The sequence below is a fragment of the Apodemus sylvaticus genome, chromosome 5 (assembly GCF_947179515.1).
Source record: "Apodemus sylvaticus chromosome 5, mApoSyl1.1, whole genome shotgun sequence".
Taxonomy (NCBI): domain Eukaryota; kingdom Metazoa; phylum Chordata; class Mammalia; order Rodentia; family Muridae; genus Apodemus; species Apodemus sylvaticus.
Window position 1 is genome coordinate 92,906,014 of NC_067476.1, and position 18,074 is coordinate 92,924,087.

At 35.3% G+C, this 18,074-nt stretch overlaps 1 protein-coding gene across 1 annotated transcript in view; it reads right to left on the reverse strand.

Moving 5' to 3' along the window:
* The window catches only part of Ano3 (anoctamin 3), a 319,679-nt gene that overhangs the window by 117,150 nt on the left and 184,455 nt on the right, over positions 1-18,074 (reverse strand). Inside the window, exons 7-10 of the mRNA XM_052181396.1 lie at positions 16,346-16,390; positions 8,560-8,691; positions 5,176-5,282; positions 3,016-3,071 (exon numbers count right to left, since the gene is read on the reverse strand). Coding sequence (XP_052037356.1) covers positions 3,016-3,071; positions 5,176-5,282; positions 8,560-8,691; positions 16,346-16,390 — 340 coding nt within the window. The remainder of the gene's footprint in view (positions 1-3,015; positions 3,072-5,175; positions 5,283-8,559; positions 8,692-16,345; positions 16,391-18,074) is intronic.

Consider the following 18,074-nt stretch of genomic DNA (forward strand, 5'->3'; position numbering starts at 1 on the left):
GTTATATGAAGTTAATGTTTTAAATAATCTTTTCAAATAATTTGGGCCTTTTTTATTTAAGTAAATTAGAGTATATAGTTTACCTTTGGAATTCAGGAATCTTAATTGGAAAAATTACAATCAATGACAAAATTCTTGTGATCTTTCACTGAGAAATTGAATATTATTCTGCTTTAAGGAGTGAACTAGATTTATAAAAGTTTTCTTTTACTTACAGATGTAAAGAGAATAAACGTTTACTTTAAAGAATGGTGTTATAACCTTTGGAGCCACTATATATTTAATGCTAGGGTTCTAAAATTTTATATCTGATATTTCAAATTTTAAGTAGTTATACCTTATCTTTTCAAATTTTGTATATGGTATTCATGTCGCTGTGGCTCCCTAATCAATGCGGCTAAGAACTTAAAAAGATATCTTGACTCATTGAGCTCTGGTTTACAAGTGTCTCAAGACTGCAGAGATCACATATGTGTATGCAATATCTATGTATTAAATAAAATAGAAAAATTAGTTAGGGGAGGTACAATCCCAAGGTATCCTTCCTATTTTTTCCCAATTATTTAAGGTCTAATGATTTGAAGCTAAAGACAGAGAAGGAAAGGATCTTGATTTTAAGCATAGCACATCCAGTGGAGTATTTGCTTTTGGAGCTAGATTGCTGTCTGCCTGGCTAAATGAAAGGATGAATAGCAAACCTGCCACTCTTTTGCAGTCACTACTCATAAATCTAATATATGCCAATCACCCATCCTTAGTCACCGAACTATACATCTTTTTTGATGTTAAAATTTAGAATACCTGGAATACCACTATGCAACCCACACTTAGCACCAACGACTATACTGCTCCAACTTGATATTTTTAAGTGGTGAGCTGTAAGAGATATCTGTCTGAAGAGATAACTACAGCCTACTCGCGAGCCTTTCTGAAGGCTCAGAAATCACCAGAGCTCCCCAACCACACATTTGATTGGTTCTTCCTCCACCAATCATCCTTCAAAGAATTATAGATTTGCCTGGTGTCTTAGAAAAAGTTTTCTCATGCATCTGCACCTCTGCATCTGCACTTTCTTTTGCCATTCCCTGCTAATTCTCACTTGATGACTTGATGTTTCCTCTAGCTATTGTCTTTTTTTTTTTTTTTTTTGTAAGAAAAAAGCATTCTGGGCTAGGAATAAAGATTATGAGATTGGATTTAACATCCAGCATCAATACCAAGGAAGGCATTATTTAAAGTACCCTTAATGGACTACAGATTAATACCATTGACTTTGTTTCCTTCCTTGTAAATCTTGCTTTTCTATCATTTGTAAATAGAAATTCACATCAATAGTCTATTCCTGAACCCATTTTAGTATTTCTCAATTTATTTTAAAGAATATTTCCAATTCACCAATGGGACTTCTTACTCTTTTGGTATATATGTGTCACTTATTTATATTTCAAATAATTTATATACACAAATGAAAAGGACTATCAACAGTAACTTAGCTTTGACAGCTGCCAAATTTGCAATGAGAAACTCAAGTGAGGTGGCAGTGCTCAAGCTAACTTTGCAGAGAAAATTACTGTACCCTAGAAAATGAACCAAACCTTCCGTTGCTAAATGACTCCCTTAGTTGTGTTTCTCTGATCACTTTATTGCTTATTAAGTGGCATTATTTGAAATGGTGTTTAATTTTTCTGTGCTGTGTTCCTTTATATTAAATGAGAGAATATTTACTTCATTCTGTATTGCCACAATCATGGGAAAATATGTATTGGCTCATGAGTGTGTGTTCACAAATGGCTCATGATGATTATCTCCATATTTTATTGTAAGTGGGCATTTCATGAGGATCATTAACTTTTGGCTTCCTAGGCTTACAACTAACTATATAACTGGATTACATATGTGTATAATGAAATTATATTATTATCAGTAACAGGGTTAATTTCAAATGAGAAATAATCCATTTGAAACATTTAACTCATTAACAAATACATTTCCAATTTATTTTATCTGCTAGTAGTGATATAGAACTGCGAATTGCTCATATACTCTAATTTTTGAGCTCACTCACTGCTAAAACTTTTTAAATCAGAGAATGATGGCCTTTGAAAGTAAAGACGTGACATGTGTAATTTATTTTAAGATGTGATTTAAGTTTAAGAAAAATAAATCAAGAGTATGCATAGTAGAGGGCCAGGGGAATTCTATAGATGCTACTTTGGTTGTTCAGGGCTACCTCAGCTTGCTTCTTAAAACTTGTAGTAAGGCAGTAATCTGACTGGAAGTGAGGTAGCAAATACATGAATGCTTTGATTATGGTCTTATTTTTTTACTTTCAAGCATTCTAAAATAACAACACAAGGCAGGAACCTTCCTTGTTAGGAATGATTATGTATTTCAAGCAGGATGAAGCATGGTGTGTTGTATTGGAACAGAGAGGCACTAGAATGTTAAGCTGTTCTCATGGCGTCTGGGATTCCTCTCATGGGGCAAACTGTAGACATGTTTTGGAGGCAAGGGAACACTGTGCAAGTAAGAGATAGTAATAGGGTCTCAGTGAACTGTTCTAGATGTGGGTACTCCGATTCAAATGAATGAAATGGTTCAGGCACTGTGATGGTTAAAATGAGAAGAGTCTTTAATGGTCTCAGGCATTTGAAAACTTGATCCTCAGTAGGTGGAGCTGTTTGGGGATGTTGAAGAGATTTGTCAGAGAGAGGAAGTACATCATTGTGGGTGGGGCTGGTGGGCTTACAGCAACATCCTAGTTACTTTCTGTGGTTGCTTTCTGTTACTCAAGATGTGAGCTCTCCTCTTGGTGCTCCAGTCACCATACTTACTGCTTGGCCATACCACCCCCATCATGGACTCTAGGTCTCTAGAAACTGAAGCACAAATAACCCTTTTCCTCCACATGTTACTTGTCATGGTGTTTGATCACAGCAATAGAAAGTAACCAATATAGTCCCACCGAATGAAATTCTTTTATTTTACTAAACAGAAATTATTTTTCAAAATTACCTCATGTGGGGGGAATGCTGCTATGTATGAGCCATTATTGATAAGCTTACGAATACCTAAAGAGAGATGAAAAATTAGTCAATTTCAATAAAGGTTTTTCTTTAAAGCATATATAAACTCACATGAGACGCAAAATTATTTTAAAACAAATTCAAATGACAGCCATAGCCACGTTAGGCACAGGGACAGTAATTCTGAGATGGGTACTCTGCCTGTGTGTGTTCTCTTAGGATTAATTTGCAAGCATTATCAGCACAAGATTTCATTTAATGCGATGTGGTAAATTCTTAATTCCCACTTCCTGTGATGATATGAACCAAGAAAACCTGTTTTACCAGCTTTTGAATACAGTGAAATTTAGTTAAAGAAGAATCTTCTATTCCCATCATTTGAGAGGAAAGACTGTTTCATAAAAAAAAAACAACAACAGAAAAACATTTGCTTTTGCTAAGTGGAAAGGTCATTAAATGTCACAGTCACACTTGTCATTGCATTAAATGTGTGGATATGAAGTTTTCTCTTGAGAATGAGTACTCAGAAATTTTTGTGAAGAGGAATTTTTGATATGCTATTACTTATTAATATATGAAATAAATAGTATGTATACCTGAAATATGGAATTGTTTATCATAGTGCAAACACAATTACATTAGGTGCTCAGAAAATAATTATAATTTAGTGAGAGCTTATTAGAGACTGTTGAGACTGTTGTACTGGTGATTGGAGCAGTATTTCATGTGATACTAAGAACTTGATAAAATGCTCTGTAGGTTTTTTAAAGGAAAAAGTATATATAAAATATACACATATTTTGAAATGATATATTTTAGCTTTCTTCTATAAATTTGCCACTGATAACTGTGTTTAGAAATAATTTTTATTTTATTTTATTTTTTCTGTGTTTAGCATATTTTACACAAAAGATATATCCTTATCATTTTAAAATGTCACACAAACCTATAATCACAAGTTTCCATTATGTAGGAAATTTTTCAGCTCATACTCTGGGCATTTTAATTTTTGAGCTCTTCAGAAATTTCCCATTTTTTGGATAAAGTTTTAGTGTCCAAAATAACTTTTTTAATTGCCTGGTCATAAATGAACTGTTAAACAAAAACAAACACACAAACAAAAAACCCACCAGGCCCTGAAGATTCTTCTTCACCAAGTAAACAATGAATGTGACTCTTACACCTGCGCTGTTCTCCATCCTACACAACCCGGAAGCACTGTGATAGCTTCCAAGGATTGCCAACATTTAAAAGACATTAGAATATTTGGATAACATCGTTTTCCTCAATATTGCAAATCAGCCTCACAATTAAAAGGTCAAGTTATATATTGGCTTTGTTTTGTTTCCAGTTCTGTGTAAGGTTTGCAGTCTTGTTCTAGCTTCAAATCTCCCACTTTCTTTTGCATTATAAACTGCTAACTCCAGCAAATAACACAAAATTTAATAAGCTAAAATAAGTATCAATTAAATATTACAGAAATAATCTCTCATAGTTTTCTTACACACTATTGTAGACTTTCAATATTTCATATATTTTTCATTTCTACATATTGAGAAAATGGAATTACATTAGACTAATAGTTTTATAATTTGCTCTTTACTTACTGAATTGTTAAGATCTTTCAAATTAAATAATGAGCTAGAAACTAATTTTAATCTCTGAGTTGAAAATATGCAATATAAGCTGTTTAAGATAGAACAAATGAGAAATAAATTATATAAGTATATATCTACAGGTAGAGAATTTTAAAACTGTTTATAATGAGAAAATATATAAGTTTTAATGGTTATGAGTATCCAAAATTATAGAATAGAAAATATAGATATAGAATTATATCAAATAGAATGTAGTCTATTTGATATTACTAATTTTATATTGTAAAGCCATGCTGAGCCCTTTCTAACCTAATTTTCATTTAAAACAGCTATTAGTTTAGGATAAATTTTGTCATTGTGTATTTATATTTTGAAACATGGAGCAATTGCTTTCTAAACATATTTTAATGAAAATTAACAACACAAAATATTTATAGAATTTGTTTCTAATGTGTTAAACATTTCAGACTGAATGCAAAGGGAAAAACGTCAGTTATTATGTATGCAACTTTTTTCTATTTTAAACTTTGTCTGTAAAATAATGTTCTTACCCACTTTTGATATTCCATTTTCATATTTGGTGCGCTCCAGCATGTGATAAACTATCCTGCTTCGAGTAGCATTGCTGAAGAAGGTATCCTTATTGTTTATTATAAAGCTGTTAAGACAAAGTGATTGCTTTTAATATTCAGAGCAGAACAAAGATGTGTTCATTATTATGAATTCCTGGGTTTCCGCCATCTGTCTCTATAATTAAAGGTAATAAAGGTAAAATGTTCTAGGGAGAAGTTGTCTTCTTTAACAAAATTGAGTGACAGATAACAGAAAATAAAGAGAAGGGTGAAATATTCATCTAAGCATCCTCTTTCAGCCTGTAAAGAGGTTTTGGAATTCTTACATGTCCTGTTTGTCATAGAATAAGAGTAAGTCCATCATTTACAGGCTGGCATTTGTGCCCCTCAGGCAATGTAGCTTCAAGTAGAGTGCATTAAACATTGATGTTATCCCCATGCAGGAGCTTTCAATTCTAGCTTATCCAGTCTTCAGAGCTTAGTGATGTCCTATAGTTCTTTTCCCCTCATATGCCAAAATGTATCTGTTTGGGAAGAAAAGCCCTGAGCCCCGAGAGTGTGGCTGATACAGAAAGCTAAGGGGGATGTCACATTGAGAGAATGGATCTTTTTTAAAAGTTTATATTGAACTGGGAGGCTCCAAGAAGTGGAATGGATTGGATCTCACCGGATTGTGACACTCTGCTTTTAGAGACTTGAGCTCTGTATATGACAAACCATCTTTTGTCAGGCATTTCATTTGAAAGTATTAATTATTCTATCCCGTTCTTCCTCCTAATCCGACATATTCAAAGAGCTACTAAGCTAAGTAACTTTCCTGATAAATCACCTGTCTCCACAGTACAACTTCCATTTTTCTGAGTGTCAGGGTTCCTGACTTGGATTGTGACACGGCTATCTTCCTAACTTCAATTTCCACCTGATTTTACAGCTAGCTGTAAAGTGAGCACATCCTACTTGTAGCATGGCTGTGGCATGTTTTAAAGGACATGATTACCCTTCTTACTTTCCTTCAATGTCTGTCTACACTTGTGCTTCAACCTACCCACCCCAGTCTTGATTCTGTGGCTCTGTTTTTTATGTCTGATTGCATAATGAATTGCATAATTACTATCACCTTAAAAATCTCCTTCTTTCCTGCCTTTCTTTTCTTTGTATATGTTGCTTCTCCTGTAACAATTGCTCCTCATTATCATTATCAATAGTGTCTTCACATTCCGATAGAGGCTTTCCTCCTTTAAAAAGGTTTCCCAGATCATTTACATTGAATATGGCCCACTCTTATTCATGACATCTTATCCATGTCTTTCTCAGTGTACAGGTTTTACCCAACCCTGTTTATCTCAATCTGCATAGCTGCCCCCATTATTACATGTTGAGTTCCTCAGTGTTTAATATTGTGTACCGTCTCTGTATTCAGATACAATAAATTCAGAGACTTAGTTACTATAGGCAGCAGAAAGATTTATGCCTATCAGTTCTTAGGCAGACAAGTTCAGTTTGTGGGAGGTGGTGTTATGGAGGAATTAAGCAGGTGGTATATGCAAACAGGTAAATAAATCCAACTGGTTTCTGTGAATAAAATGTAATGACATAATGATGTAGTAAGAGATTGGGGCAAGAGGCAAAGGCAAGAATTTCTGACATTATTTTTCTTAGTGGTGTTTAATAGAGGCAGACTAGTAGGAAGAAAACCACGCTACAAAGCTCAGGAAGAGAATAGATCAGAAGAGAAAAGAAGACATGATTCTGCTGGAGCTCCACCAGAGCTGCACCATGGACCCAAGGTTTGTGTAGCTTCATCATACAATGTCTGCAGAAGATGGCAAGAGGCTCACTGTGATAGCATCATGGTAGCCTACACTGAAAATGATAAACTGAATTTTATGATAAGTATCAGTGGAAATCTACTGGGGAGGCACAAGCCAGATGTTTTCATGATCCAATCAGTGATTTTCAAAGACTGAGATAGTTCCTCTAGTTTTCAAAGAAAACTAAAGAATATGTATGAAAATAACATTTTTTTCACTTTGTTTGGGGCAAGCACAGGCCTTTAAGGTTCTGTGAAATTTCAACAGAAAGCTGATGAAGGCCCTGGGTGGTGAGCTCTCTATACATGGGAGTCCATGCTCTCTCTGTCTTACCCTCATCTCTGAGGGTAACTGGAGTTGGAAATGGAAAGGATAATTCTATGTCCATCTCCAGCATTGGTCTTATACCATATTTCATATGTTTCCCTCTCTGTGTGTTCACTTTATTTTGTTTAGACTTTCAATTACGTTCTTTTCTGCACCATTTGTCCAAGGGGGGACATGAAGGCAGAAGGCAGGACATATATCATAATGAACTTTGAGCAGTAGAACCTAAACAAAAATAGTGGAATGAAAGCACGGACAAATAAACAGATATGAAAAAAAGCAAGGAGAAAGAAAAAGGGATGGCAAAGACGAAGATGGAAAGAGAGAGACAAGAAAAGGAGAGACAAGTAGTCTTTCCTTAAAAAAGTTATCACTTTTTCTAGTTTAGTAAGATTAAACCAAATTGCTTAATTGCTAAATTAATTAGTGTTATTGTTAAAAGAAGTCCTAATATTTTTGCCATTATTTTAAATGAATTATTTTCTACCATAATTCTTTTTAAAAGATTTTTATGTATAGGTGTTTGCTTACATGCATGTATATATAACACATATATATGATGGCTGGTGCTTGCAGAAGCCAGAGATGTTGTTGAATCCCTTGTAACTGGAGTCACAGGTAGTTAATAGCCTCTAAGTGTTTGCTGTGGATCCCCTGTAACTGGAGTTAGGCAGCTGTGAGTCTCCAAGTGTGTGCTGTGAATCCCCTGTAATCGGAGTCAGACAGCTGTGCTTCACTAAGCATGTGCTATGGATCGCCTGTAACTGGAGTCAGACATCTGTGAGACTCCAAGTGTGTGCTGTGGATCCCCTGTAACTGGAATAAAACTGTTGTGAGTCTCCATGTGTGAGCTCTGGGTTCCCTGCAACTGGTGTCACAGGGAGTTCTGAGCCTCCATGTGTCCGCCAGATACTCCTCTGTTGAAAGTATCAGGTGCTTGTAACTGTTGAGCCATCTCAGCGTCCCACAGTTATTTCTTTTAATGAGTATTTAGATAGCCAGTCTATATATTAATATTTTCTTATTACTTGACAAATTCCAAATCATGAAATTTATATAGAATCCCTTAATGCTGTTTCTAAGTTAAATATAAACTCTAATACAATGATGCATTCTCTGACTTATTTGGTGGTCAATGGGAATATCCCCAGTTATTTGTTGTCTTTACATAAGCTCAGGAAATGAAAACTACAAAGCAGGACATAGAAAAGAGATGAACACTCACTGGTGAATCCTGGCTCTGCTGAAAGGGCCAGTGTAGCAGTCTGACTCCTCTAGTTCTGGAAATGCTGACTTGTCAAGGACCATTGGATTTTGGGACATCCACTTTTTGATTCTTTTGAAATAGTTTTGTACCCTGGAACAAAGTAAATTTCAGAACTAAATAAGGCTGTATTCCAAAGCTATGTTAATTTTTTGTTACAGTTTTCTTAAATATTAGAAATAAAAGCTTCCAGGTGATAGATACCTACCACACACACACCACATATGTATACCATAAACACATACACATTCATGCACACATATTTATACACGTACATACATGCACATACATGCATGTACACACGTATACATGTACACACATGTAGACTCATGTATGTAACATGTATACTCATACATATATGTACACACATATACACATGTACTCATACACATGTATACATACTTGTACACACATACACATGTTTGTAAATGTGTACAAACATGAATACACATATGTACATGCATACACATATATGCACACATACACATGTATATACACATATACATTTTAACATAGAACTCACACACAAGTGTACACAAATAAATCTGTACATACATACACATGTAAACACATAGACATACACCTGTATTACACACATACTTAGACCTACACCACATATATATTATACATATTTGTACACACTTGTGACACACATAGACAGAGATACACACACACTTCTGCTTTCATACATAAGATATGAACAGTAAAATAAGTCCTGCATAGGTTAAAACTCAGAGAAATACTATCTCTGTATAAAATATTTTAAATTATCTTACATAAAAGTGGCTAAAAGAAGAAGCATTTTAAAAGGTAACATGCTATATTTCTTAAAGATGTATATATGGTGCACTTATAAACATAAATTACATCCTGACTCTTTATAAAAGTGTGAAATTGCACGTAAATGAATATTATATGTTTGCAAATAGAATAATTTTTATCATTTTTCTTATACAGAATAAAAAATAAATTAAAACAGAGGACTGACCTTATGTATTGATTCTGAAAATCTAAATTCTGTTACTATAACAACAGCTATTTTCATTTAAAAGTACCAGGCAGCGTTTCCACAGTGATAATGGTGTGCTGCTGGGGAGTTTTGGTGTCTTCTGTGATAGAGAAGTCAAAGTAGCAGGAACAATATTTCTAGACACAAATATAATCTATCATAACATGATTTTTGCCAGATTTTGAACTTTAGAAAAACATTAAGAAAGCAAAGGCCAAACAATAATACTGTATTTTAAGAGTTAGCTCCAACAAACAAACAAACAAACAAACAAACAAACAAAAAGAAGAGTTAGTTCAAACAAGCTTATGATGGTAAAATTACCATGAGGAATTTTAAGGAAGAGTTAAATTATGCTGAAAGCCTTAGGATGTAGAATTCTTTGTTGCTTTTCTGTTTTTGGTTTTTTTGTTTTGGTTTTTTGAGACAGGGTTTCTCTATGTAATAGGCTCTCCTGGAACTCACTCTGTAGACCAGGCTGGCCTCGAACTCAGAAATCTGCCTGCTTCTGCCTCCCAAGTGCTGGGATTAAAGATGTGCACCACCACCGCCCAAAGATGTAGAATCCTTAATGATTTCTTACCAAGTCTGACCATCACTGGAATGGCGATTATGTTCAGTTTTGGAGGGACTACAACATTTATTTTAAACCAAAACTAACAAACAGCTTCTGCTTATTAGAACAAGGTGTTCCATTTGCTGATACTCATTTTAAAGAAAGCCTTTGAGTTAATAAAATATAATTGTAGCCTAAGGTCAATACAAAGACACGGAGAAAACAATAATAGGGATCAAATTCTCTAGCCATTTAAAATTCAACCTTACTTTTAAAAGGCAATGAAATAAGCATATTAGATGAACAGTGAGAGCTAGATTTATTTGCCAGTGTCTGAAACTAGACAAAACAGTTCAATGCTTGAGCTCATGTTTTCTGTTCTAAGAACAGGAAGGGATCTCATTCACCCTACAGGAGCAAGGGGTCAGAGCAAACCAAAGAGCGACTCCAAGGACACACAGATAATGTCGATGAACTGCAGCACCTAATGGCTCATTATTTCTGACTGATTTAAAACAATCTAGAAATAAGCAAATGTGTAACATTTATAGATGCACCTTAAGATCTTAACCTTCTGTTGTTAACAGAAAGTAAACACTGTTACACTTAGACTTCAATAAACATTTTCTAAGAAGGAAAAGTAGTCTCAGATGGTGAAATGTCTTCAATCCTGGATTTGGAACCCAGTTCCAGAGCCTGATTAATTCATTTCATTGTTCCTCATTTAGTTTGTCCATTATTAAACGAATATCTTGAGAATTAGATATGTAGTAGAAACGATGCAGTATGTGTTCAAATAGTCACTGTAATAAGGTGGAAAATGAATGTTGTGTTATTGTTTATGCTGTTTCAAGCCCTGACACCAACATAATTTATTACATTATCAACACCCATATATATTTATTATATTGCAAATTTTTTCAATGGTGAATTTTCCAGTAAAAGATGAAAAATACTTTTAACATAACATTAGTGCCTTTATTTAAATATGGGTGGAAGGTAAAACAAATCAATGGAAATAAAAATATAGATCAATGTGCTCAGAAAATATGACTATAAAGGCAATTTGCCGAAATATCCAGGAAAGTTCTGGATGGGACTGTGTGCAGATGGGGACCATAGGAGAGTCTACAACACTGGCTGTGTCTATTCTGTCTTCCTTGCAAGTTATTTTGATGGTGCTTTAATATAGGATCACAAAAATGCTTTGTAAATGAAGATTAAATTTCTGCAATTGTAAAGCCTTAGTTATTTCCACTAAAGGTGCCTAGAGATATGTTGATCATCAGAATCAATCAGATGCACAGACATTATATATCCCGCAGGTTTACTGGCCAGAATTATCAATGCACATTTTTTTCTATTGCAAGAAAGAAAAAAAACACTAATAAAATGTGCATATATGATAAACATTTTACACACTGTACTATTTTAACTGACTGTGCCTAAAAATTATAATAAACATTAATCATTTATACCTGGCTTTTGTATACACAGCCTTTTCTCAGAATTCAAATTGAAGGAAAAATCAGAATCAATTTTTCTTAAGTGAATGTGTATATAAGTATAAGCAAGCGACAGAAATATTTTACTTTCATTAGATGCTGATGCTGTATCTTCTTATAAGCCCTTTACTTTTTGATCCCTACCCTTCCCACCTCAACTCCATAAAACAGATGAACAAAGTAAACTGTTTGTAGCAAATTGTTAGGGTGCAGGTTTTCTTAATATTTCATATACCTAAATTTTATGAATTTATACAAAAAGTAATCAACAATCAAAAAATAGTGTAATAATAAACTATCATAAAAAACATGATATAGTTTTTATTTTCATAATTTACTTGCTAATTTGAGCACCAGAGACCAAAGACCATATTACAATAGTTAAAATGTTTCAAAATTGTCTCTTTAGATTTTAATATGCTAATGCATATGCTTCATTGAAACTTAAGTTAACTTTGTTAAGTTTAACAAATTTGAACTATGATATTTTGTGTAAAATGCTTTTTACAGATTATAATATTCAAAATTTTATTATTTTGTAAAACTCTGAAAAATGCCTATCAAGAGTAAGTCTACTCCTAATGATGCAGTTGAAAAACTAATCTGGAACAGAATTAATGGACCCAGATAAAAACATGTTCTTTAAAATAGACATAATGTCTAAAAAATATTCTCCCATAAAAATTTATAAAGTTTAAAATTGTGTTCATTCATTTTCTTTGATAAAGTAATAGATTTACCAAACTTTCACTAAAATGACATTACACTGTACATTTCTCTGAGGGTTGCATCATTCTGAATATTCTGGTCTATACTTTTACTCATGGAGTGCACTTCTATGTTGATGCTGAAATGGTTTGTTTTTGCCAATTGATTGTTTTGAAACAGAAAAATAGCTATCAATATGAAGCTTTTTGTTGTTGTAGAGTATTCCTTGAGTGGAAATGCATTTTTTTTCTGTTTAAATAGAGTTAAGAAGAGGAAGATAGAAGAGTTCCTCTGTCTCTAGATTGGAGCTAATTCTGTTTAGATACCTATTCTGACAACAGTGGATAAAGTACAGATATTTGAGATGAAGTTCATGGAAAGAATTTATTTATACACCTCTGTAAGAAAATCAGGTTAGTGTAATAGATAAAGAATAAACCTGCCACTTCCTGTTTCCATCAGTGCCTGGAGCTTACCTTGTGCCACAGTTCTCCATATCCACATCCCACCAAGAGAGCTGGTCTTCCAGGAGTTCTAACACACTTGAGAACACAAGTAAGACCAATGCTTCGGCTCAAGGTCCCCAAGAGGGACCTGCTAAGCACATAGGATTCAAGGAGAAGGCTGGAACAGGATCCTTCTGGATTCCATCTGCACCCAGAGTTGACCCTGTGCCACATATACAAAATCTACCCAGAGAGAACTGGTTTCACAGGAGTGCTAGCACTCAGACTTACAGGAGGGACATGCCACAGTCACAGACTGCAAGACCAGCTAATACCACAGGTAACAAGATGGGGAAAGGAAAGGGCAAGAACTTAAGCAACAGAAACCAAAATTACTTGGTATCATCAGAATCCAGTTCTCCCACCACCCCAAAGCCTAGATACCCCAATACACGCGAGAACCAGACTCTGATTTAAAATCACTTCCTAAAATGATAGGTGACTTTAAGAAAGACATATATAATTCTCTTAAAGAAATACAGGAGAACACAGGTAAACAGGTAGAAGCCCTTAAAAAGGAAACACAAAATTCCCTTATAGAATTACAGGAAAACACAATCAAACAGGTGAAGGAATTAAGCAAAACCATACAGGATCTGAAAATGGAAATAGAAACAAATAAAACACAAAGGGAGGCAACCCTGGAGATAGAAAACCTAGGAAAGAGATCAGGAATCATAGAGGCAAGAATCATCAACAGAATACAAGAGATAGAAGAGAGAATCACAGGTGCAGAGGATACCATCAAAAACATCAACACCTCAGTCAAAGTAAATGCAAAAAAGCAAAAATCTCCTAAACCAAAACATCCAGGAAATCTAGGACACAATGAGAAGACCAAATCTAATGATAATAGACATAGAAGAGAGCGAGGCCAGTAAATATCAACAAAATTATAGAAGAAAGCTTCCCTAATCTAAAGAAAGAGATGCCCATGAACATACAGGAAGTCTACAGAACTCCAAATAGATTGGACCAGAAAAGAAATCTCTTCTATCACATAATAGTCAAAACACCAATGTATAAAACAAAGAAAAATATTAAAAGCAGTAAGGGAAAAAGGTCAAGTGATTTATAAAGGTAGACCTATCAGAGTTACAACAGACTTCTCACCAGAAACCATGAAAACCAGAAGATCCTTGGCAGATGTCATATAGACTCTAAGAGAAGACAAATGCTAGTCCAGGCTACTATACCGAGCAAAATTCTCAATTACCATAGATGCAGAAACCAAGATATTCCATGAAAAAACTAAATTTACACAACATCTCTCCATAAATCCAGCCCTACAAAGGATAAGAGATGGAAAACTCCCTCACAAGGAAGGAAAATACACCCTAGAAAATGCAAGAAAGTAATCATCTTACAACAAACCCATAAGAAGACAGGAACACAAACATAATTCCACCCCTAACAACAAAAATAACAGAAAGCGGCAATCATTGTTCATTAATAGCTCTTAACATCATTGGTCTCAATTGTCCAATAAAAAGACATAGACTAAGAGACTGGATATATAATCAGGTCCCAACATTTTGTTGTATACAGGAAATGTACCTCAGTGTCAAAGACAGATGTAACCTCAAAGTAAAAGTCTGGAAAATATTTCCAAGCAAATGGTCCCAAGAAAAAAAGCTGGAGTAGCCATTCTAATATCTAATAGAATCAACTTTCAAACCAAAAGGTATCAAAAAAAGATAAGGAAGGACACTTCATATTCATCAAAGGAAAAATGTACCAAGATGAACTCAAAGTTCTGAACATCTATGCTCCAACATTCATAAAATAAACTTTACTAAACAACCCAGATGTCCCTCAACAGAGGAATGGAAACAGAAAATGTAGTACGCTTACACAATGGAGTACTACTCAGCTATTAAAAATAATGACTTCATGAAATTCTCAGGCAAATGGATTGATATATAAAATATCATTCTAAATGAGGTAACTCAGTCACAAGGAACACACATGGTATGTACTCACTGATAAGTGGATATTAGGCAAAAAGCACGGAATACCCATGATACAACTGACAGACTATGTGAAGCTCAAGACCAAAGAGTGGATGCTTTAGTCCTACTTAGAAGAGGGAACAATATAATGAAAGGAAATAGAGGGTGGGAAAGACTTGGGAGGAATAGAGGAGGGGAGAGGAAAAGGGGGCAGAATCAGGTATGGCGTAAGATGGAGGATATGTACAGAGGGTCAGGAAACTGAAGAGTGGTTTGTAGCAATGGGGGATCGGAGAATAGGGGGAGAAACAGAAAATCCCAGATGTCAGGAAAGCAAGAGCTTCTCAGGACCCATGGGAATAACATTCGTTGAAATACCCCACAAAGGGGAGGGACAACCTTCCAAGACCATATCCAGATGTTAGGCTTGGCCTCCTGGTTGAGGGATGGGGCCACCCACCCATCTCCAAAATTTTAACCCATAATTGCTCCTGTCTAAAGGAAATACAGGGACAAAGAGTGGAGCAGAGACTGAAGGAAAGACCATCCTGTTTCTGCCCAATCTGGGGGATCCATCCAACATGCAAACACCAAACCCAGACACTATTGCAGATGCCTAGAAGTGGTTGCTGACGAGATCTTGATACAGCTGTCTTCTGAGAGGCTCTGGCCAGTCCTGACCAATACCGATGCAGATTCTCTCAGTCAATCATTGGACTGAGCAGAGGAACTCCAGTGGAGGAGTTAGGGGAGGGACTGAAGAAGCTGAAGGGGCCTTATCTAGCACCAGTGTGACAGGAGGCCCTTAGTCCTGTAAAGGCTTAATGCCCCAATGTAGAGGCATGTTAGGGTGGTGGGGTTGGAGTGGGAATGTGGGTTAGGGATCATCCTTATAGAAGCAGGGAAAGGGGGATAGGATGGTGGGTGTGCAGAGGAAGAAACAGGAAAGGGATAACATTTGAAATGTAAGCAAATAATATATCCAATTAAAAAGTGAATAAAGGAGAAAAATTAAAATAGAGTAGACCTGCCATACAAAAGATTAAAAGCATCTTGGGAAACCCACCATTTCCTGAAAGAAGCTAGTCTGTACTCCACTGTGAGATAAGAAAGCTGGATTCATAGTACAAAAGTATTTCCACGTATACTATTCTCATAGTCTGGAGTTTCTCATACAACCAGTGGCCAACATTTTATAATCATTTTAAAAACTAAAATTTCTTGAAATACTAACTTGCAGTTCAAATATCCCTTGCTTAGTATTATATCTTGTAGACACTCTAGATTGACCATGAAAAATAATAATATAGACATTATTTGTGTGTGTGTGTGTGTGTGTGTGTGTGTGTATTTGTGTGTGTGTGACAATCCATATTAAAAATTGTCTCAGGAAATCAACATAAGTTTCTTCCCAAAATTTAAAACTAATTATAATGAATAATCAAAGGTACTATTTTTCATGTTTTTATAAATGATAAATTTCTAATTAAAAATATGTATTTTTTACAAACCTGCTCATTGATTTATTCTTCTGGTCAGTATAGTAACATTTTTTCCTGAAAACAAAAAATGAAAAAAAAAATGACCTGAGTAAAATACAGTTAGGCCAGAAAGTAAGAGCATTCAGCAATGTTTAGTATAGATACTCTACTTTCATACACTTAGTAAGACATTTGAAATTAAGCCATTATGTTGTATGATGAAGGCCAACAAATTGATGTGCCTTTAATTTCAGAAGTATAATGACAATTTAACAAAACATTTAAAATACACAAATTAACTATTGAATACATTATTTTAATTAATTGGAAGTCTGTCTTCTGTAACTCAGTATATACTAAGTGGATTATTTACTTATGTGTTATATAAAGTCATCAATCCAATCTATCCATACATCCAATTTTATTGTGTTCTTCCATGTTACATTTCCTCACTACAGGGAATTGGGGCAGGAACTCCAGTCAGAAACCTGAAGGCAAGAACTGAACTAAAGGCCAAAGAGAAACACTGCTTACTGGCTTGCTTCCTATGGCTTGCTCCTTTTGCTTTCTTATACAAACCTGACCACGTGCCCAGAGATGACACTGACTACACTGGGCTCAGCACTCCCACCTCAGCCATTAATGATGAAAATGATCCACAGACATATTTCATCATGAAGTCTGATCAGGTAGATTTGCAGTGAATAACTATAAATGCACAGCTCAGGGTAGCACATTGTGAGAAAAGTGTTCACACCTGAAAAAACAATGTATACCACCCTCTTAAGGGCTCAGGGAACATCATGGAAGAGGGGCGTGTGAAGAATGTTAACAATCAGAGGATAGGGGCAAAAACTGTGAAATATTCTCTTCTGGACCTTGTATAGTCATTGCAACCATGAATGTAGCTGCTGTTGCCTGAATAGGTCTTCACTCAACTAAATCTGTCAACATTCATTCACGGATGGGGGGGGGATTCATGGAGCCCTACCTCTTCTTAGGGAACTACTTGCTATTGATTGGTGCTGGAGAAGGAAGCATCATTGTCTTCAGTTCTGTACCTACTGCTGAAGTTACACGCGGATAGTTCCACATCTGCGGCCATGTACACAGTTCTGGTTAAGTTTAATAGCCACAGAACACAGCAAAGGGATGTGAGTTTGGGAAAGAGATTTATAAAGAGGAAGTGTAATATGCTTGGTTTTAGAGATAAAGTAGTTAACTTACTGGAATTTAGGAATCTGATATTTTGGGCCTTCCAAAATGCCCTTCTATCTTGACCATTAAAATTTCAGAAGCTCACTAAACTCCATAGTAGCATAATTAATAATTAGTTATGATGTAGTTATTAATGTTCAAGAAGCTCTTTGAGATGCCATAGATGTCATACTTAATTTCAGTCACAGGTTGTAATAGTCTATCTTGCTTGTCAACTTGAAAAGATCTGGAATCCACTAAGAGACAACTGCTGTGCATTCCTTTGAGGGGGTCTCTTATCTGTTTATTTGACTTGGCCAGCTCAAATACAGGAGATGGAAGAAGGAAACTTTGCTTTTGCCTCTCTGCCTTCACCTTCTGACTGGCAAGTCCATCTGTGCGGTTAATGGTGCTGCTGCCATTCTCCATGGACATTAGGATCTAGCTTCTTCACACTGGCAATATGGATGAAGACCAGTGGCTCTCCAGGAATCTTCTGAGCCTTAAGCAGTAGATTGAGACTGCTGTGTCCTCTTGCTCTGTGGATCGACTCCCTCCCAGG